The following is a 27,914-nucleotide window of genomic DNA, read 5'->3' as shown; positions in this document are numbered from 1 at the left end:
ATCACACCTTATTTAAAACACAGGAAACAATATTTCACAGTTGATGGCAACACGTTCTGATACATATCTCCAAGCCCATTCAAATTATAATCCTACAAAATTTGAACAATAACACTTCTTTAAGTGCATTGACCTTTCAAATCTCCGTTATCCTTTTGTTTCATCCGATGCACTTTTCCTCAATGATACGTCTCCTTCGATATGCTTTCAATTCAATATTTTATTTACATCATATAATAAATTGCATCGGATTAAGTTACAAAGCTGGTTGATTCATCGTATACCCGACCACCGATGTGCGAAACAAGATACATCGGTGAGATTTTACAAATAGAACGAGACACGAAACAGCCATTTCGTCCCGAGAACGTTAATTGTACCGTTGCTTTGAACGAGGCCTGAGACGTGCCCACGATGCGGAGCGAACAACTGGTCATTTCTCTCTTCATTTCAGATACATACATACGCTCTTCGTGTACTTTTCCTTTTTTTTTTCCTCTCTCCTCTCTCTCTTTTTTTTTTTTTATTTTTATTATTGTTCACGATCTCGGTAAACGAGAAACAAATATCTCGATATCTTTCGTCGCAATAAGATGGCACAGGTCAATTGAGAAGTGGTAATAGACGATAAATTGAAATTAACGTCTGCGCTCTTGGCCGTGCTTCAATGTTGCTTCAATGTTGCACACGAACGTAGAAATAGAGCCGGATTAACGCAAAGTCGTTTCTTTATCTCCCGTGACTTTGTTTGCAGTTTCAGATAATATTTCGAGCTTCGTTCGAGAGATATAACGGTCGGTTAAAAAATTATTGTCAATAAAAATGAAATGAATCATATATTTGCAAATATTTGTATACTTGTGCACGAGGTGTTTGAAAAAATAGAAAAAAAAAGTGAATAAATAGTATAAAAAAAAATTGTTTTTCTTTGGAGGGAAGAATTATCGTATCCAATTTATTGAACGGGTAAATTTTGTTAATAAGAGATTATTGTAATTTTTTGTTTTTATTTTTTGAAACATATTATTATTTTATGAAACATAATGAAATACAAAATTTTACACAAATTTTTTTTTTTAATATATTATAGGAGATTATATATTTTATGTGTTTTTTAATGTTACTCCTTTTATTTAAGTAATAATAAAATGTGGAATATTCCGTGAAACTTGGAATTGATCGAACGTATCAAACATTGTATACATTCTATAAGAAAAGTTTTCATATTAGTTCAAGTTTTAAACTATCCTTGACCCCTTGTTCATTATTTAAGTTTTTATTCGAATATGCATTCGTGTTAATAAATGTTTAAAAAGAGTATATTAAATTTCGAAAGATCAAAGGACATCATATTTTCTGTTTTCATAATATAATTAATTATGATGTAAAAGTGCGTATAATTATATTTTATTGCGTCGCATGATGAAATATATCGAATTTCTGAAAACCGTTTATCTTCATCGAATTTTGCGAAGTCAGTTATATCTTTCATTTTAACTAGCAGTAAGTGGTTTCAGACGATCAAAGTTAAACACATATCGCTAAAGGTTTCTATTTCACATGTTCATTCAAACACACGTGTATCAAAACATGATGGGAGCCGAGATTTAAACCCTGTAATTTTCATTACATTTGTGCATTTCTATTATATGTGTACACGTGTATTACAAAGGTATTCTGATGATATAAAGATATAAAAGAAATACAAGGTACCTCACGTGATATTTACTTTTTGAATGATTCTGAAATAATCCAGGTCTTTCTGGAAACTTTTCAAAATTTTGTATTCCTATTTATCTCTATCAATATTGAATCATGTAAATTAAACAAAAGAAAAGAAAAATTGAAAATTATTCAATTAATATGATCAGGATAAGATATAATTTGTAAACTGTGTAAAATATCCAATAATAACAATGAAGGAATCAATTTGTAGATACAATTATTTGTATCGATTCAAAAAATCTGAGAAAAAATATATGAATCGCAATATCAATAAACAATCAAAATAAAGGAAAAAACTTTTTTTTTATAAACATTTACACAAGTGTGTCATTTATGAATTGACGCAAATCGTACATTCTCAAATTACGTTGTTTCATATTCTTTATCGTACATGAATTTTTTATTCTATCATTGTATTGATTCAACTAAATAATTTAGTTATTAGCAAAATGTAGCGATAAAAGAATAAACTTATTTTATATTAAAATAAAAAGAAAAAATTACTAAACTTACATTTATTAAATATTTGTATGCAATTAGTACATCTTACAAGATTTTTGTATAACCCATGTACAAATAATTTCCAAAAATAAATCTTACTAATAATTACAATTATTAATAAAAGTAATCATGCATTGAATATCAATACAAAGAAATATCGAATGAGCATAGATCCTAACCAATATATCTTTCCATAAAAATTTAAATTATTAAAAAGATATTACTCATTATTTTTTTTACATACATTTAATTCCTCAATAAGGGACAACTATGAATCAACTATGAATCAACAAATTCATCAAGAAATTACTCATATTCTTCATAATTTAATCCGATCTCGTTACACCTCCCATTCCCCACCGCCAATTCACCACCTGACGTCACAAAATCTCCTTCAAGAAGATCACTTAACAACAATAACACAACTTTTTCATGAAAACCGCGCAGTTACACATAATTCTATCAACAAACGTACGTTACGCGTCTCATCGGCGAACGAAATTCGACGAATCCAGATGAAATCTAGAAAAAAGAAGAAATGACTCGTTCATGAAGTGTATCGCGACGTTCAAGAACCGGGTTCCCCACGCACCGAATGAAAGCAACGTCTGCGCTCGCATCAATGACACGCGCTATACTCTCGCCGCTATACTCTCGGCCCGGTAAAACTGGCCGCCGCGGGTTAGACAGCGTGCAGAAGCGAGAATCGCGTCAGTCCGCGGCGAGTTCTCCGTGTGGGAGCTGCGCTCTCTTGGTGTCGTCGTGGGGGTTGTTTGCGATCGAACGCGCACAGATCGATCTCCGGTTTCACAGAGGAGCAGCGAAAGCTTGTATCGCGTAAACGACGAGTGAATTGATCTTCAGTTTTGTGAAAGGAACAGTGAAAATAAAGAACCGTCAAGACGCAGCGTGTCGATAGCCACATTCAGTCCAGAGGTAAGTGCCGGACATTGTTTCTGCCTCTCACGAACCTCGTTCAGAGTACTCATGACAGAAACTCGATCTCGAATTTAATTTAACTTTTTGCGTATCGTTGATCGCATCTTTTATACGTGAATTACATCGAAGATTTTCTAGTTGGTAATGTTGTATGGTAATTTTATGAGAGATGCGGTAGATTCTCATGCGAAAAATATTTTGGTCGCTGTATATGTATTTTATTTTACTTATTGATATCTGTTGAAAATATATTTTTTTTTATAATTTTTTTATAGAGAAACTTCTGTAAGATACGACTGCTTGATTATATTTGAATGTTAGAGTTAATATTTAGTTAAATATATAGTTATTTAAAATTATGATCACTTTTGATCAATTATATATATAATATATTTAAATAATATGTGAATGTATTACTTAAGGTGATACATTTGATCTAAATTATATTATTTCCTATTCGATTTAAACCTATTTAATTTATTTCATTTTACTTAAGACGTGAAAAATTCATTGTTAAGAAAGTTCATGGAAACATTAAAATGAACAATTCTCACGAAACAAACGATTGAACAATGACGGTCCATCTATTGAAAACACTTTCTAAAAAGGCAAAGCTATTTATACGTTTACTAATAATCGTTTCCCTAGATGACGAGACAGATAAGAAAAATAATTAATAATCGTAATCGCGATAAAACGGATCGATATAGGAAAAATTGATTTATATTATCAGTCATTGATCCGGATACGGGTAAATCGATCGTTTTAAACAGGAATTAAGAATATCATCGACATGTATCGCCATGGTAAACAGGGACGCACGCTTGAAAGTGGTCAGACAGGATTTTCATGGTGGAATGATTTTTCGCCGATGTTGCCAATTACCACGATACACACAATGTATCTGGGAATCGTGGTAATTTATTTTACGAATTAATGAAATACACGATATCGTCAAACCTGTGTCATTATTTGTGCTGCAATTAAAATAAAAAAAAAAAAATTTTTTTTACGTCGAAGAATATTTCAATGAATAACGTATAAAAAAATGGGAAACATTTCTGATTCCGAGGGCGTGAATCGATGCAATATGAATGCGCGATCGTGATTGGTCGTAGACACGGAAATATTTTAATTGCAAAACGGCTAATTAGCAATCTTGAGCATATTTTTTTCATATATACCTCGTTTTTACCGTTTTTCCAATGGTGATAAATAAGTTGCTCGTAAATATTATCGTTTCTTTTTTCTTTTTTCTTGTAGAAACTATTTATCTGTCTATCTTAAAAATTATTATTAACATGGTTACATACGTTTGATTGAATACACGTGATTATTGGCGCATCTCTTGGTCACGTGTCTTTAATTGGGAATATATCACGAGTATGACGCATCTTTGATTTTATTGAATAAAAAAAAAAAGAGGAAAAAAGAGAACGGAGGAAGATGCAGAAAAAATAGATAGTTTCAATAGAAACTAGAGAAGTTCTAAAGATGAAACTTCAAGTTTTAGAATGTGATTGGAAACGTGACTATCATATAACTCGATTTCTGAGAAGTTGGATAAATTGTCTGCAAATTTGCATCACTTTCTATTTCTTGCTTTCTTTTCTTGTTATTACACTAGCCTAGTATTTAATTTTCTTGTTACGAATTATTATTATTTTAAAAAATCATCAAGCTCTGATATTAAAACTATGTTTAACAAAATTTATAGAATTTGTGAAATTTATAGATAAATTTATATAGAAATAATGTCTATTTGAAATATTTATCAATTTATGAAGAGCGATGTGATTAAAATAATAATATCTATATGTAGTTCAATATTTTAAAATATATTATTGTTCCGTTTTTGAGATCTTAATTGTCGAAGAGATTATCCTTTGTTATTGTCGTTCTGTAATCCTATGTTGATAACATTTGGAGTATTCCAAGAAATTTATGAAACACGTTCGTGCTTGTTGTGTTTACAAATTCAAATGTGAAAGTCAGGAAAAGCGTTTATCTATTCAAATTCTATTTGTAATATTAACTTAAATTGTTAGGAGAATATCTGATATTTATTGCGAATATTGATTCCTTTTTTCATATAACTTTTTATCAAAAATATTTTATAGTTAGGTTCGTTATTTTCATAATTCTATATTCATAACAATTATAATTCTAAATTTCAATTTGTCATATAACATATGATATATAACAATTATAATTCTAAATTTCAACTTGTCATTATTTCATTGATAAGTATTACTATCATAAAATAGAGCTTGATAACAAATTTTTCAATATCATTACATAAAACCACATTATATTTTTGAATCATCGAGAAATATATAAAAAATGAAAAGAACTTTGTTTTAAAAATAAATATATCATTTTACTGTTGAGAAACATGTAAAGAAAACAGTAATAGTTGGTTATTTCATAATTAATTCGGTATTGTGGGTCTAAAACACGTGATAATTGTAGTAAATTTTATATTTTTATTAACGATAAATCAGAGAGCACGCTTCGAAATTGCGAAAGAAAATTAGAATTAGTACGATAATTTAATTAAATCGACAAATAGTATGGACGATAAGTGCATGATAATAAGATGAAAATTATATTCTTCTACAGTTGATTAGTATATACTTGCAATATCTTTGATAATTTTAATATTGCAATTGCTAATTATTATAATTATAATATGTAACAATGTTTTTAAATAATGATCATTTCCTTTTGATAGATTTTAGTTTTTAATTATTTCTAATCTTACTTTTATCTTATTAATTATTCATTATTGCTATTTATTATTTCCTGTAGAATTTTCTCAAGCTTATAGTATAATAACATCTACATATTTGATATATTTATCAATTCAAAAATTTTGAATTTATCCTGTTCTTAATTGCAAATATTTTGCAATTAATACTTATAAGAAGAAAAATCAAAATGAAAAATCAGATATGTAGAAGTAAGAATTATTCACGATTGATGCAGAATCGCCATTCACTATTTCACAATTTCTATATCGTTGTACGAGATCTTCGGATATAACATGTCAATAATACATGCTTTTAACCATATGCATTGGTTAAAAATAAGAACTATGTGCTTGATGTTAGAAAACATGTTCATTTTATTAATCTTTTTGATGATCAATATTTTAACTTATATTAAATTATAACTTTTCAAATATCCTTTAATATTATAAAGATGAAAATATTTAAAATGGAAATTTTAAATATTGCACATTTTTAAAATAATTTTTTTTTTTTAAACTTGTACAATTCTTATAGTCTATGAGTTACAATTCTTAAAAGAATCAATATGCTTATTATTAAAATTATTTTTATAAAAAATTTCATTGTGATAATTATATGAAAATATAATAAATAAGATATAATTAAATAATTAATCATTTTAAGTTAAATTATTTTAATAAATTTTTTCATTAGTGCGTGCTGAAATGAAACAGATAGCAAGAATAGTAAAGGATCGATAGTAAAGCAGTATCGAATTTAACAACCTCGGCAACTAAGGTTTGTTTGATAGCCAACACTTTCGTTTGTATAAATATATGAACGGTTTACGTTTAGTTTGAGTCTATAATTTCAAAGTTATGTACATATGTATAGATTGTCATTATTTATCAAATACTATAGCAGGTATATTCGATATCATTTCTGAAATATTAACAAAATTTAAAAATAATGATGAAATAATCATAGATAGAAAAATTAATTTAATCTTACATTGAATTTAAAATGAAGACAATAATTTTTTAAATTTTTTCATTTTTTTTTTAAATATTATTAATAATAAAAAGAATTAGTCTCGACAAATGTAAATTAATGCATATTCCATATTTAATATTCAAAAATTAATTATTACATAAATGTGTATTGAACATTTTAAATATTAAAAGTTAAAAAATTTCAAAATAATATATTTAAAATATTGTTTACTCATTTAATTAATAATTATGTTTCATAATTGAAATATTGACAACAATTGATTGTCATATTGTAAATTAGATAAGATTATATTCATCATTTAAAATTAGGTTAAATAATGACAATATTAAAAATTCCAAGACAATATTTGCTCTTTATTATAACTCAAATTTGTTCAACTTGTTTTGAAGAAATCAGACAAAAATTTGTCAAAAAATCTCATCTCAACAATTTGCATTCAAATTTTTATTTATTCAAAAAACAAAGAATGTTTATTTTATTTGTTCTCTTTTTTTCTTTTGTTTTCTTTCTTAAGGCTTCTTTCTATTTTTATTTCCATAAAAAGAAGCCTTAAATATATATTTCGCGTTGACGAAAATCATCTTGAAAGAAATACAATATCTAAATACGACTGAAAAAATGTCTTTAACAGAAATTTCCATTTCAAGATAAGCAATTGTTGTTTTTTGACGCGACAGAGTTGAAATTCTTTGTCGCCAAATAATCGATTTAAATAATATTTCTCTTCGTTTTTTTTTGTTTTATTGTTGGCTTGGATAGAAACAAAACATATCGCATTGATATTATTTATAATTATTAAAATAAATACTATATAATTGTGAGTAATATAGGTCAATCGTGTAAAATTTGATATTGTATGGTATTATATAATTGTATAAAATTTTGTTATAATCTTTAAATCTTAATCTAAGATACATATTACGATAAATACGTTAATTTGCATAACAAGAAAAAAATGACCTTACTTGAGTTAAAACAGAAATGAAGTAATTTCTATTCAATCAGGGTTTGAGCTATTCACCAATGAATTAACGTGCACGTATGCTGCTTAAAATAATTAGAGAATCATCCGCTCATGTGACTTCATCGCTCAATAAAGTGTCTGCCAATGTCACATCTTTAATGTGAAATAAATCAACCGCATAATAAAAATTTTATTTTTTAATATTTTGTTTATTCTTAGCTAAAGATCAAATCCTTCCAATTCTTTTATCAACGCATGTGAAACATTTTTTGCGTTATTATATGTAAAGCTGTATGAATGAAGGAAACTATTAAAAAAAAGCTATATAATAAAAAAGCTGGTACATGTTTTTTTCAATGATTAATGAAAAAGCAAATACCAAGATAGATGAAATCATTTTAACAAATATTATGTTTATTTCTTTCAATCCTAAATTGTTTATTTTATTTTATTTTATTTTATTTTATCTCAATTTTATTAAAATATAATATATCAAAATCAGAAGAAAATATATGATCATAAAATAATTCATATTATTTATTTCTATCACTTATTTCTCTAGTATACAAAAATTAAAAGACATTGTCATCTCATAAAAATTAAATGTAAAAATGAATGACTTTTTAAATCATTCATTTTCAATCAGTTAAAAAACGAAAAGAAATTATTATTAGTTATACTATAAAACTTCCTGTTACTTAAATATGCTATCCTTTAGTATTGCTATACATATATATAAAACATTTCAGATTCTAAGATATCAGACTCTAAACATATTTCACAATAGCATTTTAATACAAGTGCTACTATAATATCGTGATTTAATCACTTAAGAGCGATACTTGTGATGATGATACTATCTTTCATTCAATCCTCTTGTGATTTTCTCGTTTCTCGATCCTTGAGTAATGTCAATTGGCACGAAATCGAGACTCGAGAGACTGATTTCACGAGAGCCATGATCTTGACTATTGAGTTGGCGATAATTCTCGATATTAATGACGTAAGTTCATTGCTTACGATGCTTCTGAGTATAAATATTCTTTTTTTCCTCTTTGCTTCTTTTCGTCATCCCCAGGAGTAAGGTCAGTTCGCAGGGCAATGAATCTAATCAAATTTAACCATCAATTTTTTCTCTTCGTGTTACGTAATTGTTACATTACATCATGCAAATTCATGAATACAATTGGAAAAACAAAATTTTTAGCTTTATGAATATTATATAAATAATTAATATTGGAAATGATAACCTTTATCGATTAATTTTCATTTAAAACCTTTTTCATTCAAAATTATTATTAAAAAATATTATTCTTTAAAAACAAAAAATATAAATTATCAATGATATTGCAAAAAAAAAGTTCGAAAAGTTAATAGAAGTTATAATTTTTAACCAACTACGTTTCAAAAAATTTTAATGTTATTATTAAGTTATCATTTTGAGTTATTTGTTGATAAACTTATCGAAATAATTATGCTATTTTAAGCGATTAAGAAAAAAGTGTAATCAATTGTACATACAATTAGAAACTATTGTATAACACAACTATTGCTCACTATTTACTAGAAATTAGGAATAATATTGAAAATATTTTTTCTGTATTTTGTAATTCTGTAAATTTTTTATATTTATATTTTCCATATTTACTTGTAATCATCCTTATTCTAATGATTATAAGTTGTTATAGTGGAAGAATATCATTGGTGACAATTTGATTCCCGGAATTCCACGCTTTTAATCCTATTCGCCACATATTTTTTAATATACTTTCAAGATACTTCATACCTTTAGGCACAATCATATGCACTTGTGAATCTTATAGCAAATATTATGTGAGATTGTGTTTGTTTTGCATTGCGTGACGAGGATCAAAGTTCAAAGAATTCCTTATATTTACTATCATTACATAGTGACGAGCATTGATAATTCAGCGATCGAAAAAATGTTTGTTTGCACGATTATCTTTCAATAAGCTTTTTATAATATCGTTGAGTAACAATTGCGATACAATTTTTTTTTTATACGGCGTCTGTTTCTTATAAATGAATCGATTCGTTGAAGGAAATATTTATGGTTGTTCGTAAATATTTAATCGCGATCAAACACGTGGAACATGGTTGTAATTGATAATTCGTGATTATTTGAATACGATGAATCGTAACGTTCGGAAGTTGTATCAATTTTATGAAACCGGTATCAATATTTAGAAGAGCGGCGTGACTTTATTCGAAATCGTGTTTTTGATGAAATTTAAACAGTTTTCAGAAATGATCTCATCGAGCGTGAAGTTGCGCGAATTGTGTTAATTCTGAGAAAAAGTAAAGAGTTTTATAATAAGGCCAATCTGACATTTCACCGGCATAATCGCTAGTTTTATCAACTTTAAATTGCTTGCAATCAAGCAATTTAAACGTGGAATAAAAAAGCAATGTTGATAATTATTGATTAGCATCACCATTAATCATTTATCAAATGATATATAATCGGTGATTATAATCGCAATCTATCGTGAATTTTTAATTAAAATGGTAACAATGCTAACGAAAAATTGCGAATAATTATGTTAAATAAATGAAAAATCGAAGAAATAACGTGTTAAAATATTTATATACAATTTTTTATCCGCAAAAATGAAGAATTTTATTTTTTAAAAATAGATCTAAAAAAATTATTATCATCATTCATTTTGAATTATTGATAAAACAAAGAAACAATTTAAGTTCATATCTATTGATGTCGATGAAATATAATAGAAATTCAGTATTAGGAAAAATACGGAAATTACAACGAAGGCATTAATGTTCCTTCCAGGCATTCATATTCAATTTAATCGATAACTGTATCAATCGTTTCCACTCAAGAAAGATTCTTCATTTTTTTCAATAATAATTACATCGAATAATTAACATGAACGAAAAACATAGTTTTTGAAAAAAAATAAATAATATAAATTATTTATATTCATTATCATATGATTCTATATTATATTCAATATAATATAGAAAAATAGAATAGGAATTAGAAAGAATTAGAAATAATGTTTACAGCTACACATAAAGATTTTGTTTTTTAAAGATTGCGAATAAAATATGTCATAATAAAAAATGTCCTTGGCTATTCATATTATTACTCTTGAATATGCAATAGAAGATTATACATGTAAATATATACTTAATTATTTATTTACTTCTTTAATTAATTCTGGAGGATAACTTCTTAACTAAATATGAAAAATATGCTAATCTTCCGATCGTTTCAATCAGTATAAAACACAAATCAAACAAAATAAAAAAAGTAACTAAAAATATTACAAGTTATACAATTTTAATTCAAAATCTTAGTTAAAATCTTAAGTTAAAATCTCATTTGATTTACGTAAAAAAAAAAGAAAAAAAAATCTAACAATCTGAAACCACACATCCACACATAAAATCCAAATATTTCTCAAGTTCACTCCACTTCTCTCAACATCAACAAGTATCAACAAATCGTTGAAAAAGCTTGTCCATTTTCCAATTGAACGGGCCACCAATTCGCCGTGTATCTAAGCAAATTCGATCGTTTGCTTTTCTTTCAGAACGAGCAGAATGGTATAAAGTGTGAAATTGGGTTAAGGTTAATCCATGTAACCGGCCGGTAACCATGTAACAGTTGCAAACGCCGTTGACGCAACGATCGACAGAAATCGTCGGTCGAAAACGGCACTCTATGCAGGGAAACGTTACATGAATAATTTATGGCGGGGGATCGTGTGTATTAAATATAGAGGAGCGTTGAAACGTCACGCTCGCGCGAGCGGCGCACAACGCGCGATAACGCTTCGCTCGCGAAACGCGAGAAAGTGTGCACGCGGATCGATCTGCCTCGTCCGGGAAGTTTCGTGAAACACGAAACTGTGCGCGAGATACGAGATACGAAGAAGTGATACGAAAATCCAATTTTTTTTTTTCACTCTCCTGATTTTCAAGGAACTTCGTTTGTACGTGTTGGCCGATTAATAACTCGAAATTGTTTCACTTGAAAGAACGTTCGATGACGATTATTCGTGGATATCGAACGAGTGAAAATCCGATATTTTCCTTGTATCGGAGTCTAAACAACAGAGTCACTTGTACACGTGGTCGATTTAATTCGAAATTTCTTCACTTAAAATCCCAGTGTCTCGCGGTGAGTCGTTTGCAGATGTCGAAGGAACGAAATATTCTTTTGTTATTATTGGAAAAAAGGTATAAGAATATTTTTTTTTCTCTTTCTTATTTTTATGAACAGTGTGTCTACGCGTGGTCGATTTAATTCGAAATTCCTCCACTTAAAACAATAATGCGAATGCCAAATGTATGTGGAGTGTTCTCGTTCCAGAAACGAAAATAAGATAGATGTTTATTTGTCGTGCGGAACGATCCAGTAAACATCTTACGTTGATTCGATTAACTGTACCTCTGGATATATTCTTGTTAATATGTTGAACGTCGCACGATTTAAAGAAAAATAAATTTATATATCGAAAACTTTAATGGGGATGTGTGTTGACAAGAATTGACGAGAAATGTTTCCCAACGTAATAATACCAGGTATCCGATATTAGTTAGAAAATTAGCTTCGCAATAGCATATTTAATTTATACATGCATGAGGGAATTTTCTCGGTCAACGTGATCATTGCATGCGTCATTTAGAAATTGCAAGTGTTGGGGGAATCTCGATTCCAATGTGTTTCATGACCATTATCGTCTCAAACGTTATGTAATTTATCTTGTCATATTTCGTTCCGTTTCATCCTCGTATCATTTCGCTTTATCGTTTGTGTGATAGAAACTAGTAGATAAGCTATTGGATTCATATTGATGAAAATTTTGCATATGATTGTCGGCACGCAAATCATATCGATCATGTGAACATATCGCGTAATGGATACTTAAACGAAGAAAGAAGAAAATTTCGATGCAAATACAGATGCTGATTCGGCTCGTAGACTTTGCATTTCACTCATATTTCTCACGTTCGCGAACCACGTTTCCTGCGCGCACGTGTACTATTACATGATATATTCCTGCTGGAATAATGAAAAACGCAAATTCTTTGATCTTTTTTGCGACGTTTGCGAATTTAACCTATTAGCTTTTAAGATTTTTAAGTTCACATTTAATAATTAACGATCGTTTTTCAATTGATTCGTTATTATTTGAGGGAAAAAACTGTACGGATAAATTTATACAATTTGTATATAATTGGATATATTTGCAATGTGTAGCTTATTTTATATGTAAATCGGTTCGTGATTAATTATGTATGTGAATTAATGTACATTAATTATGTATATGATTAATATTATAAATACATCGTGATTATATGGAAATAAAATTTTTTTTTCTAGTAATAATTATCGTTATGCGTTGTTGATTACAAATCTCTTGATACATAATTTTATTCCATGTTTTTAATAGATTTGAAATTCATCATTCAAATATAAAACTTATATTTCTAGTATTATCCTAATAGTTATAGTACTGTTACAATTTCCACGTTCAAAATCACTCGTAAGTCTACTATATACCGCTGTCGTTATTATAAACGCACTTCATTCATTTCAATCTATCACGGTTGCTTATACATTGCGCAATTACTCAAGGTTTTATCTTGCATCGCTCCCAACGCCGAGCCATTGTTGTGTTATCAACCGAATAGCTAGCAAAAATAGGGGATATTAATTTAATATTACACCGCAGTCTAATCAGTAATATCCCTATGATAATTCAATGACTTTCTAAAATAACATTAGTATTATTGTTCATTATCTATTAAATAGATAAGTTTTCTATTTTTATACGTAGTAATATACATTTTGCAACATCACAATTATTAGAATCGATTAAAATAAGATTGTGGCCAAATAATTATTCAACAATTATTAATTTAAATATTTGGCAGAATAAATTGTATTTATTTTCAAATAAATTGATTTATTATTTTTCATTTTTCAAATCATTATTCCTTCTTCATACATTCCTTTTGCTACGATATAATATTCACATTTTATACTTTTATAATGTCAAAATATTATAATACCGCAATAGTTTTATAGTACGATATCATAATATTTTAATTATCATGATATATTAATTTAATATTTAGTCCAATATCATAGAACTGTATTTTTTGATAAATCATCTCATATATCATGTAATTTGAAGTTAAACGACAATTAAAAATAATCAAAATTATCAGATGGAGACGAGATATTATAATTTCCGTGTTAAGCGTATACATTAATTTAAAATATTTAAATTAATTCGTTTTTTGAAAATTATTAATAACATCGTTCATTAGAAAAAAAAAACTTGATTTTTAGAGATCTGATTTAACATCTTTTTCATTGATTCAAGTTGATAAGAAATTTAATTTGTTTTATGCTCTCTTTCTTTTTATTTCCTTTCTTAAATAATAGTCCAATATTTTTTTATTTATTTATTCTAATGTTTTGCAAATAAGATACGATGAATTAATCATAAGATCTTTATAATTGACCATTTTTGCGACAATTTTTGCAACAAAAACTATAATTGTAAAACTATAATTGTAAAACTTGTCGAGATATATTAATAGAAATACAATGCATATCGATTGCAATTGAACAGTTATTTAAATGATTATTAAGTCCTTATTAAATCTGTGTGAAGAGTATAAAGAATCGTTGTGGTATTAATAATTTTTGTTTTTCTTGAAATTTATTCATTGAATTAATTAATCTTCGATACACTTAGAGATATAATTAGAACGAAACAATTAGTAAGAAAGAAGATTAATTTTTAAAAATATCAAGGCAAAGATCTTATATGTGTTTGTCAAATCCACACCCATCTATAATTCTTCTTACGTAATTAGATTGCATAATTAAGTTTATGTTTTATCTCCTTTCTATAAAAAAAAAATATTGCTGATGTATAAACTAAATATTTTCTTTCTTATTCAAAAAATTAATGAGTTTGCGGTGTGGCGAAAATAACGGCAGGAAGAATTGGAGATAAAACCGTGACAGAAGACACGTCTGACTGGCGCAGTCCGATTTTACTGTTGGGAAAATTCACACGTCCAACTTATGGTATCGCGGATGCCCATTGTTTTTTTCTTTTTTTTTTCCTCTTTTTAAAACGATGTATACAATTCTAGGATAATTCAATTCTAAGATTTTATTTAGAAAAAGTTTATTTCGCATTTAGAGATATAAAAATAACAAAATGAGATTTATAAAAAATTTTTTCCTCATTCAAAAATACAAGATACGATTATAAATGAAACTTGCAATATTTCTCCTTAAAAGATGTAATTAATATATAATCAACATTAAATTATCGATATTCAAGAAAATTATAATTATAATATATAATTATTATACTATAGTACATAATTATAGTACATGTTATATTGAACGATATCGTAATATCGATTAAAATCAAGAAGTATCTGTTAACGGTTAATAAGAAGAGGAATCTTTTTCCTTCTTTTTTTTTTTTTTGTTTTTTTTTTATTAATTCCAGATCTTTATCTTTATTTCAACCTTCATCGTAAAACATGTGTCGGATTTTCATAATTATGCACGTCATGATGTTGCACATAGCGGAATAGATATGATGTTATTTTTATCTGTTTATTTGTGTATAGTCAAATTATAACTAAAATTATTTATTCGAATCATTCTTAAATTAGTAATAATAAATTTAAACGATACGAATATTTATCTTTCTAAATGATTTTGAAAAATTGCTTCCACATGTTTAATACAAGCGTGACAAAAATCTTTCATATTTTCGGAACAGAATTTCTTATAATCATTTATCTTCTTCTTCTTTGTGATAAGGAAAGAAAATCTCGTGCATCTGAACTTCTATTAATAAACTATATTTTCATAGAACAAATATGTACAAAATTCCGTTCATAATTATTCTGTTACAATATAATATTCAACAGTCATATCTCGTTATGGTCTAATTTTTTATTGTTCCTTCACACGTATACCGATCAAAAATCGATTTTACTTGTTCATCACGTCATCGTCTCAGCTTAATCACGTGCAAATCAACGAAAAAAATCACGCATTATTATGTACGAAGGAAAGAAACGATCTGATTAACCATTTGGCGTGTATTAAGGCAAACTTATTTATGACAAGTGGGCGATAAGTTACAAAAATATTATCCCTTATCTTTATGATTTCTGCCCCGTTATCAGATATAAAGACGTAACTCTGTGTGCCGCAGATAGATATAGTTTTTAGTCGTATTTTAATCGTACGGGAAGTGTGACATACGACAAAGTACGATTTATACGAGTGTACGAGTGCCATATTAGAATATGGACGAGCTCAATGGTAAATCCATCTGAATGAATTTCGAATCACTTAAACGATATTTCACCCGTGAATAACATTTGATTATTTCGCGATTCGAGAACAGTGTTTTTTTTTTTTTTTTTTTGTATAATATATACAAATGTATTGGAATATCAATCATTGGTTATCAATGGTCACGATGACATATGTCCAATTTTGACACGGTTGCAATCGTGACGAATGCGTTTAAGTTATTTTTAATTGTTTTGAGAAAGTGTGATATCCAAGTTTGAAAGTAAATTCTTTTCGTTTCACTTGTTCGATTGTATATCACGCTTTTATTTGTAGCCATTCATCTCTCTCTTAAATCGCACGCTCGAAATACTCTCTTTTTCTTAATTTTATAATTCGCTTGCTTGAATGAAACACTTGAATCTTTTATATGCAATTTAGAGAATGCTTTTGCATACTTTCTTATATTTAATTTAAATCATTAAAATCTCAATCTCGATTTTAATCAAATTGTAAAAAGAACATGATGTATTCTATGTTTCGAATATTCGAATGATTATACAATTTAAATAATATTTCGAAATTAATTAAATTTCATCGCTTTCATCAGTAAAAAATAATTAAATATCTTTATATATATTCTATATAAATTCTACACTTTCTTATATAACTTATAATCATCTTTTCTTGAGATGAGTTTTATGAATTTAATATATTTCTTAAATAATAATTTATTTCGTTCTAATCCATTATCCGTAATTTTCACAAGAATTTTTCCTTTAAACCACGGAATATCGTTATCCTCATTTGATGATTAATATAGAAACGTCATATAAACTATTTTTATTCCGATTACGTGAAATTTTCGCATTTCGTGCGAAAGAATAAAATATCGGCACCTCGATAGAGGACATTGTTCGCGATAGCGAAATGGCCACGTTAATATTTGATCGGTTTTTATTTCTAAAATAGCATATGGCGGTACAAAGTAGTGACAGATATCGATCGTCGCGATTACCGATGTCGAGATGGCCTACCTTCGCGTTATGTTCATTCTCTCGTTCAGCCTACTTTTCTTTCTTTCTCTCTCTCTCTCTCTCTCCCTCTCTTTTTCTCGAAAAATATTTATAGCCTTTTATTCCACGCGTGAATATATTTCCTCGTTCAAAACAAACTTGCTGATCGATTTATATTTCATCGTGTTTGCGCTGTTTTCGCTGATTGCGTTCGGCGTCATTGAACTTCTGCAAACTTCAACGTTTGCTCGGATATCAAGAGTAATTAACACGAGATTATTTTTCATTCGAAACCACTGTAAGAGAACGTGAAAGTCACGAAGTTAAATATACATATCTGAATTAAATTGCAAATAACGTATACCAAATGTTTGATCGTACTCGGTAACATTGAACTTGAACGAAATTCAACTCGTTGTCTTGATAATTTTTATTCCATTTATTATTTAATTACAAGAAATTTAAAAAATTTCATAGAATCATAGATTTAAATATTTTTTTTAATAATTCTAAGTAACATCGAACTTCGATAAAGTTCTTTTTTATTATTTTTTTATTTAAAAAAATTAATAAATATATATATAAATTACGAAGTTGAATATATATATTTGATAAAATAACGATAAATATCATTCGTAAACATAAATATCTTTGGATAATATCATGTTGATACAATTATAATAAACATGTGAATCGAAACTAAATACATTCGTATTGAATATTATACGTCATGTGCGATAACAGATATATAATAATCGCAAAGATTGATAAAGATAGAATGATATCGTGTCATTTCGAAAGTAATGAAATTGGGAAGACGTGAAAAACACAGAATATATTTTGATTAAAAGATATGTTAGTTTTAACAGAAATAATATCATTTGGATTTTTTATGCGACGATGGGTAATAAACGCTTTTGTGACAAAAATAAATTTTCGTTTTGGAACGGTTAGCCTTCTCTCTAAAACTGTTATTTATCGTTCGTGTAACTCTTAATTTTATTGTGTGTCACTAGTGTACGATGGCGCCGAACAACAAAAATTGGTTTGTTCGACTAACCCACTTTAAAGAATGAGTTTCGTACCTTTTTATCGAAAATACGATATTCTAATGTTTTATATTCACTTTGGTTATATGAATAACGATCAACGTGTATAACATTCAGAATCATAAATATTTTATCATGGAACTTTGTTATCTAGACTTTATTTCAAAATCAATTCAAATTCATGATGATTTCGATCTAGATAAGCTAGATAAAATTTCTTAATCTTTAAAAAGAATTGTTCGCATTGATATTTCATATTGTGAATTTGATATTTTGTATAGAAAAAAATTATTATTTAAAGGATTATTAAAATTATTATTTAACCATATAATAAATATTACAAATGATAGTAATAATTTCTCTCATTTTTATGAATATATTATAAAATAAATATATAATATATAATATAATATATAAAATAATAAAATAATAATAAAATATAATAATAAAATATAATATATATAATATAATATATATAATAATATATATAAAAATAAATAAAATATGAATATATAAAAGCATAAGTAAAAATATGCAATTCAAATCAATATTCGATTCTTTAGAATATTATTTATTTATCGCGTTTGACAATTGAGTAAATTGATTGTATAAAAAAGTAAAAAAAAAAAATATATATATATATATACGATCATTTTCTCTCATTTATGTTCGAAGTATAGCCATCATTGTGTTTGATCTGAAACAAAGTTTAGAAAAATAGCTATCTAAAGTGTCATCGCGTATTGTAAAAATCAATATCATAGAGCTAGAAATAAAGTAGGTAGCAATATCCTCACAGAGGTTATATATAGTTCTATTTTCTAAAATTGACCAATACTATAAATAAACAATACTTTCCGTACATATATATACATATATCAATTTAATCAAATTATGAAAATGAAATATCTATAAATAATTTTTAATTATATCTAAAGGTTTATCCCATTATCGGAAAGCTTTTTTATTACATTTTGTTTATTATACTTTACTTAAGTAATCAAAAAGCGGTTTCTTTCATCTTTATGATCTAACAGTAAATATACTCTTTCTTTATTTTACTACAAACTTATTAGTCACAAATCTATTTCTGAAATTCTAAGAAATATAAAACAATAAAATTCTCTTTGAAATTTCCTTTGAAACTTGAAACGTTTGTTTCTTTGTGTAAATATTGCTATTATTTATGACATTGTCTAGTTTAATTTAGTATTTATAGATTAAACTTTATATTTTTTCTATAAGTGCGATTTCACTCTTCGAAAATATTAACTGTTATAAAACTTAAATCTGAAATAATTAAGTTTATTTTTTCTAGTCCTTTTTAATAGTCCAAGCTTTCATGTTTTAAACAATAATATTATAATTAAAATTATCAGAGAATTCGAATATATATTTTCATCATATATATTTTTAAATAAAAGTTGTCCACTTTTTCTTAAAGAAAAATAAATTAATGCTTCCATTTCTGAATATACTCTTAGATTATCTCAATAAGAAAACAACAATCTCTAAAAAAGTTGAGATTTTTCTTCTCAAAATTTATTCCCAACCACGAATGAACCATTGACTTAAAACATATATTGGAGGAAAATTATAAAACTGATCTGTATTCTGATTTGCGATTTCAGCAATGTCCTTGGAGGAATCGCGGCGTTCGCAGCGTCCGTACAGGTACGGGATGGTTCTCCTTTGCGTTGGTGCATTGATAAACTGGTTAGGCCTCGCGGAGAACTACGTCGAACCGGTACGATATGTCGGTGTTGCTTGCATAATAGCAGGCGCTCTTCTCATATGTGCCGCAATGTGTTGTTGGCTGCACGCACCGCCAAGTAGGGCAGCCATGCACACACAACACACAAATCATCCAATCACAGCACAAGTAAGTCTTCATACTTTTTTCTTTTTTTTAAGCCACGATAACGATAACCATTTTATTCCTTTGACTGATTAGCCAAATCTAGTCAAGAAAAATATATTCCGGCTTAAAAGCCTTATAATGCCTTTTATAAAATCTTAATTTATCTTAATTAAATATTAATTAAATACATTAGGATATTTATAAATTTGCAATTTTAATTATGTTATAATAAAATTAAAATTAACATAAAATTATTATTTAAATTTGTTAAAACTTTTGAGCGAGGATATAGATCCTCGAAGTAAGAAGACATTGAAAACTGGTTACTGAACAGAATAATTTTATTGAATTATCATCAATTGTAAATTGATCGAAAAAGGATTCCATTTTATAATTGCATAAAGTATTATCTCTCTCTTTATTTTTTTATTTTTAAATTTTGAATTTTAATAATATAGTAATAAGCGATACAAATTTTAGACTTTTACAGGTTTGTTTTTTATAATTTAATTTCAATTTTTTGAATAAGTGATTGTGCACTCTCGTAGATGATTGGAAAAATGAATATACGATACATCCTCATCTCTCTTTGTCCTTTATCAACATAGGTTTTATACGGGAGTTTTATATAGGATACTAGATAATTTATTTAGATTTCATTTGTTTCACAATTAAGTTTTTCTTTTTTGAATAATAAAATTTATTTTTATGCTACAACATTGTTGCATTGTAAAATATCATTAATAATATTAATTCAATTGTGGGAAAGATAATTATTTCTCCGATTTTATTGAATAATTGAAATCATGAATTCGGATAAGACACATCATAACAATTTATCATCATAATTATTATAATTTCATATAATTTTATTTGATTGATCGAATAGATGAAACCTAATCCCGTGCAAACAACCATCTTCTAAGAAAATTTGAAATCAATAATCAAATATATGCTTCTTCTTTTACGCTACACGTCTTTATATTTCAAGCAACTTAAGAACTAGTCACGTGTATCGATACATTTGATACACCCATGTACTATATCTCTAAGATATACTACTAACTAAGGATAAAAATAGATGAAAAACAAGTAAAATTTTACAAATAAATTTTACTCGTTTACTAAGTCAACAATAATGACAAAGTGTAGCGTACACATAACATTTTGAGTAAATGCCAGATGAAGATACTATGAATAGATTCATGAACTGCTCAGATCCTTGTGAAATAAATATTTTAACGAAAGAAATTAAAAATTTGACAGCATCAAACTAAACAAATATATAGGAAAGAATTATACTTTTCTATTTATTTTTATTATTATCATTCTTTTTATGAGAAAAGAATATATATATATCAGAACTTTCTTACCAATCTAATAATTTCCATTCAATAATTATTCCCACATATAGCACCGAGAAATTCTTATCTCTCAAGAACCAACCAGTTACCGTCTATAATTACCATCGACCGAAAGAGCAATTGAACCAAGAGGATTCCATTTCACGCGTCAAAGTCCTTTCTCCGCGTTTCGATTTACCAACCGTTTTATCGCATTTTAAAGGTTTCGAAATCGTGTGCTCTTGATTGAGACCTCAGAAGATTACATCGTTTTTTAGATCGATTCGGGTCAACCCCCTATTATAGATCGCGAACCTATCGGTATCTCTCTATAGACATGAGTAATAGTATATACGACTTAGTCGTAATTACCTAGCGTTTGTAAACAGGCTACGAGATAAAAATAATATGGGACGATCGAAATCGTTGCTACGCCTCTTATCTCACTCCATAAATCGTTTGATGGACCATAAATTCGAAGTAGTTAACACACGCCATGTGGTCTTTCGTAAATCAGCGTTAATTGTCGTAAATTTTTCGTGCAGACCGATTTCTTTCGAAGTGAAAATTTATGCACGACGATAAAAATCGATATTTCAAACGTGACGATCGATGATTAATTTTTGTAATTTCTCTTCTTCTTAACGAGCACGTTGCATCATAAAACCTATATAGTAATTTATTCATTTTAGAATTCATCTCAAACAATCGTGGAGGAATTTTTTTTTTCGTAATTAATTAATGTAAAACATGTTATTTCTTTTTTACTACTACTTTATGCTTCGTTAATTACAATTATCAGATTGTAATTAACGTTATAAGAGGTAATAATATTCATTTATTTCAAAAAAAATTGAATGATTAATAATAATAAGAAAAACAAAATAAAGAAATTGCATTCTAAGATAAAAATACAAAGAATGAATTTTCTCAATTTATTATTCTTCAGATTTTGATAAAAAAAATATGTTATATTGTGTAAAATCCATCTTGATAATGTCAATTAAGATTTTTTATAATAAAGTAAATTGAAGATAAAATAATAATTTTTTTTTAAATCGTTTTTCCAAAAAAATTGATTGTGACATTAAGAGCACTTAAATATAATATGCAATATCGATAAATAAGAATCAATAAATCGATAGGTACTTATATGCAATCCATAATAAACCAGTAATATGATACGATGATGTTAATAAAGTTCAACATTAACCATATTTATAAACGTATGTAAGAACAGCAAGTGAGATATGTCTACTTACATTAAGGTCTATTAAAATCATTACTTAGAAGTGCACGTGTACCTAATTTATTTTTGACATCATTTTTCTTCAAAATAATTTTCTTCTTTATTTTTTAAAATTACTTATATTGGGAATATTCCTTTATAGAAAATTACTTGTTACGCGATAACAGCAGGAAATATGATTATCAAATTAAAATAAAAAATATATATATATATATATATAATATATTCCATTGTATTAAGAGATTAATGGAATAATATCATAATATCTTAATTTACAAGACTTATATAAATTTCAGAAACGTGTGAATGATCGAAATCTCATGTTCTCCGATTTTCATTAGGCAAAGTCTTTTATCGCATATTTTCTCGCTATTCTATCTTTGCTCGTAATATCTCCTTTTGTTCTTCCTGTGTCATTGTAGGTGCACTTTCATTTCACTCGAATCTTGATCGTGCAAAAATTTTGATCTCGAAAACTCATATTCTTCCCTCTCTCTCTCCTTCATTTCTCTCTCTCTCTCTCTTTCTCTCTCTCTCTTTCTTTTCTTTTCTTTTTTTTTTTTTTTTGCTTCTAAAACGGTATGTAGGCGTAGTATAATCTCGGCTCAAAATAGCAGCCGTTCCTCTTTTCGTTGCACACGGGGAAACAATAGAAATGCAAAGGTCTATCTGCGGCTCGATGCATAAAGGAGGTCGCTGATAGTTAGAGTGCACTTATCTATTGCCGTAAGGATATTCACCCGGAAGCACCTATCTATATTTATCAACGGCCATCCTTCAATTATTCTACCGTGTCATAGATGCAATTGATATATGGAAGGATAAGACGAATGCCAATTCTCTCTTGTGTAATTACTTTTACACGAGAATTTGAAAATTTATGTCATTATTTAATGATTAACAAAACTAATTTTATTTAGAAAATAATTTTCTAAATATATAAGAAATAATGAAATAGAAATAGAATTTCTCTATCGTATTATATTCGATAGAAAATGGTGAAATGTTGAATTTATTTATTCATTAATGAAACTAATGAGAAAATACGCGATGATGTAATCAAAAGTTTGTTATTTATGATTTTTTTTATCTATGATTTGCTAAAAAATATTTAATTCAACACGAATTTCAAATATTCGTAATAATATATTAGTATTAATTTATGCCTTCAATTATCAATTATTTTAACTTTAATATCAATTATATCATAGATCATTAACTTTTAATCAGAAGATTTACTTAAAAATATTAATTAATTATTATTATGAAACATAACATGATATATCAAGATTTATATCCATCGAAATTTTTAATTATTGTAAATAATATTATTACGTAATATTCACAGTATAGAAGTATCATGTAAACATAGATAAAAAAATATATTTATTCTCACGATTCTTCATCTTCTTTTCTACATAATAAGGACAAGATTGTTCTAACAGATGATTCATCGAACAGCTCTTAGATCAATAAAAAAATTCTCACTTGCTTGAATTTTTATAAATGCAATTTCTATAAATTTGATGAAATGTAACATTATAAAAACTCGTAATTATAAACAGTAAAAACATCTCTATAAATAAATTATTACACGAAACAATTCAACGAAGGAATAGTCACGAAATGGCATTATGAGATAGCATGGCTCGAACGATCGTTGCCAGCGTTGCAAAATACCTGCACTGCAAATGGTGCAGTCAACGCAGTCTCATCTGGCGAAAGGAAAAAAAAAAAAGAAACAGAAACGTCGATTCGAATCCGAAGAAGAAAAATTGGTACTATTCTCAGTCATTCACCTAACGATACAAACCTGTGCGATTATGCAATTTTCCGCGGAGCTTTCTTTCTTTATAGCCTCGAATCCCGACCGCCGCTATTTTCATCCTGTACTGTATCCGCGATACGTAACTCTGCGGTAAACGCGCGCCCTTTCGTGACTTAGATCCGGCCAGCTATAAAGTTTCTAAAGAGTGTCGAGGCGAACACGTAGGTGGATATCTATAGACCAACCGCGATATATATAGAAGAATAATCATTTCGGGGTTAATATCCTTGCGGTCGAACGTGTAATATCGTCATAAAGTATTAAAGCGATATAAAAATCGATTCGTATGGAAGAAAAGTCGAAAGTTTCGAAAGGTGAAAGAAATTGATCGTTCGTAGACGTTTGGAGTGATAGAACTTTAATTTTAGGAATTTATCGATCGTCGATTTACATTTGATTTACTTCTCTTCTCGATTAGATGCTCGAATGAATGTAATTCCGTTTCTTTCAGATAGATGATCCGATCCATGTAATCTCCATCGAGGAACCATCTAGTGTATCCAGACAAAAACCACCAGATTACGAGGCGGTCACGGATGCGCCACCTAGCTACGATGACGCCATCAAGTTAAATCCTAGTCACCTATTTAGGAACAATAGTAGCACGTTGTCGTTGCCAACTGTGCACACAATGATCCCTAGAACAGTGGAGATCGTTTCTAGGGACCCTACACCATCACCGCCGCCGCCTTACGCGAGGTAAAATTTATTTTTACTCTTGAATGAAACGATCGATCGGTCTAACATGGTGTAGAGTACGTATAAAAAGAATGGATGAATAATTTCACTCGTAAATCGTTCGTGAGAACTACTTAACTTGTCCGTCATGTTGTTGAAAGATAGGGGTGAAATAAAGAAAGGGAATTCTATACATGTGGGAGGGACTATGACGCGATTTCGCTACTCGGACTTGTTCCGAGTAGTGTTACTAGTTATTCTATAAAACTTAGTGACGTCATGACGAGTATACAGTGATAGCTATAGCAAATCTCTATCTAGCTTAACCTGTCTGGGGAATTTATAACTGGAATTAACTAATACTTCCTACTAGTTAGAATCTTTTGCTCAAGTAATAGACAAGAATTGATAAGTTCAGATGGAGCATTGTTAACGCTTCAATGTCTTATATTTCTTTTGAATCAAAAGGAAAGCGAGTTTCAGTAGTATACGAGGGCAGGAATGAAAATTAATTAATTGCAAAGATTATCAATATAATTGTTATATAATAATTATCAATGTATAATAATTTAAACTTTCAAACTTCTTAATAAAATAATTAAATCATTGCATACGATTTTTCCTTTACTTGAATATTTTTCCATTCCAGGTGAGATATTTGGCAGCAGCAATAATGATCGCAACTAAACGAAAGGCTTGCGGCGTGCTGGAGGTCCAGCGTATTGCAATACAAATTACAGATTGCCCGAGTACAAAAGAGGGTGCGAAGAACTCCGTCATTTGTGTGTCAACTGTCACGGTAGCATTGATGATAGGGGTTGCACTCGAAACAATCATTTACGACGGATAATTATATCTCGTCGTAGCACTGGGCCTTGTTTTAGTAGATTAAAGATTTGTGTTCAATGAATCAAGCAAGTCCTCCATACAGGGCACCGCATTTGTCACTGTATCAACGCAACGATACACGATCGAAGGTAGAATCGAAGATGGAAGCGTCAATTGAATTAATGATCACGGTTTGATCGATGGATTCCAAATGGTGAAAGAGACGAAGATGGTGAATCGTCGAACGTTCTCAAGAAACTCGATGAACGAAAAGAACCGAAGAACTGAAGAAGAAGAGTCAATGGAGATGTGAACATTGTGCCTTCCGCAAAGCGCCTATTATTACTGAGAGAACAAGAGAGAGAGAGAGAGAGCGAGAGAGAGAGAGACACAAGCCTAAATGTTTGCACGAAATACTCATGACTCGATAACTAATTGCAGAATTGTTGAAACTTCAAGCGAACTTGAATCTGTAACTTGGGCACGATTATTGATTTCGTCTGGCTAATTTAGAGAGTGTCTAAAATAGCAAATACGAATCTTCGATAATAACGTTTCTTGCGTCTATATTATCTGAACATAATCTGAATGTATTCCTTGTGAAGAATGACGGCGTTCACCGTTGTCGAGTAATTTAAAAAGATCCTCAGAGATGAGAAAGGATAAAAGAATGAAAAGTAGGTGTCCTTAAAAAAAAAAGAGCGTAGGAACTGGAAAAGTTTCAAATTTCATTGCTTAGACAATCGTGCGGCTTTTTAGCGGAGATTAACTGTTTGCTTGCCATATGATTTCGATGATTGTCATTTTACACGATGTACATACCACATGCGAAAAATCATTCGCACGTCCATTTTATTGTGATATATAAAATGATGCAGAATTATACGATATACGTCACTATGTCGAATATGACGTTGCTTTGTGAAATAAGACTCTTTTTTTATAATGAAAATACAAAATATAATGATAAACAAATTTTAAATTCGAGAGTTTCTTCTTTATAATCCATTTCCATTATGTAGATATATAAAAAATATTGATCGAAAAATTTTATCCATTTCATTCCAACAATACATATCGAAATTTATTCGGCGTATTAAAATTTACAATACGATTAAAATAATATCGTGTTGAAGGATGAAAACGAACAAGTGGAAAATTTTGGAAAATTTCGTTGCAACATAAAATTAAGAAATATCCCGTGATTCTAATTTTTTCAAAATAAGGAAAAAAACTAACCCCATCTTCTTTTTTTCTTTCAAAAAGGAATAATTTCAAGATTCATCGATAAATACCCTTTATTCAATCGGAGTAACATTTATACTTACTTAAAGCATGTCATTGAACTTATATATTCGTACAACTTTATCAACGGCAACAATAATAATCATAATAATGACGAGAGAACGTAACGACAATAGTGGTAATAATGGCAATAATAGCAATAATATCGTCAGAATGATAACTCGTTGGGAGGAGGAACGGGCGCCATGTTGACTGTGAAATATCTCCGTTCATCCCTTTGTGTGTATTTGATTCGTGGTTGAGCAAAAAAATAGATCTAATCACAGTGACGATGTTAATTATAATGATAATGACAATGACAAGAATAATGATAACGTCGAAGATTAATCGTAATCATCGGCCGACTATCGCTATACTTTTTTTTTTTTTTTTCCTTTAATTTATTATTACTCTCACTACACGGTGTTTGGTTAAAGTATGTCCCTTTTCTCACGATATCTTTCATCCCGTCTGTCCACGAAACAGACGAATAATTGATTCCGCTGTATAATATCTCCTGTATTCGCCCACTTCCTATATATACACCGCCTCGTTCTACTGTAAC

At 28.4% G+C, this 27,914-nt stretch overlaps 1 protein-coding gene across 3 annotated transcripts; it reads left to right on the top strand.

Annotated features, from left to right (window-relative positions):
* The first annotated feature begins 2,932 nt into the window (after positions 1-2,932).
* Positions 2,933-27,047, top strand: LOC122720517. 3 transcript variants are annotated; one of them, XM_043947284.1, is made up of 4 exons: positions 2,933-3,162; positions 19,910-20,160; positions 25,011-25,258; positions 25,887-27,047. In XM_043947284.1, the coding sequence occupies exons 2-4, from the start codon at positions 19,912-19,914 to the stop codon at positions 25,888-25,890; spliced, it is 501 nt and encodes a 166-aa protein (XP_043803219.1). In that variant the 5' UTR covers positions 2,933-3,162; positions 19,910-19,911; the 3' UTR covers positions 25,891-27,047. The 3 variants fall into 3 exon arrangements, with proteins under 3 accessions (XP_043803219.1, XP_043803217.1, XP_043803218.1); XM_043947282.1 differs by lacking the exon at positions 2,933-3,162 and adding an exon at positions 16,180-16,240; XM_043947283.1 differs by lacking the exons at positions 2,933-3,162; positions 25,887-27,047 and adding an exon at positions 16,180-16,240 and having other exon boundaries at positions 25,011-25,262.
* The last annotated feature ends 867 nt before the right edge of the window (positions 27,048-27,914 follow it).

This window comes from Apis laboriosa, unplaced genomic scaffold, assembly GCF_014066325.1.
Source record: "Apis laboriosa isolate Shangri-la unplaced genomic scaffold, ASM1406632v1 scaffold12_cov154, whole genome shotgun sequence".
Taxonomy (NCBI): domain Eukaryota; kingdom Metazoa; phylum Arthropoda; class Insecta; order Hymenoptera; family Apidae; genus Apis; species Apis laboriosa.
The sequence above is the reverse complement of the archived record's forward strand: the minus strand, read 5'-3'. Positions and strand labels throughout refer to the sequence as shown.

Excerpts from the sequence above, each read along its gene's own strand:
- LOC122720517 (XM_043947282.1), top strand. Across the intron at positions 20,161-25,010 it reads ATCATCCAATCACAGCACAA|ATAGATGATCCGATCCATGT; the intron begins GTAAGTCTTCAT and ends CGTTTCTTTCAG.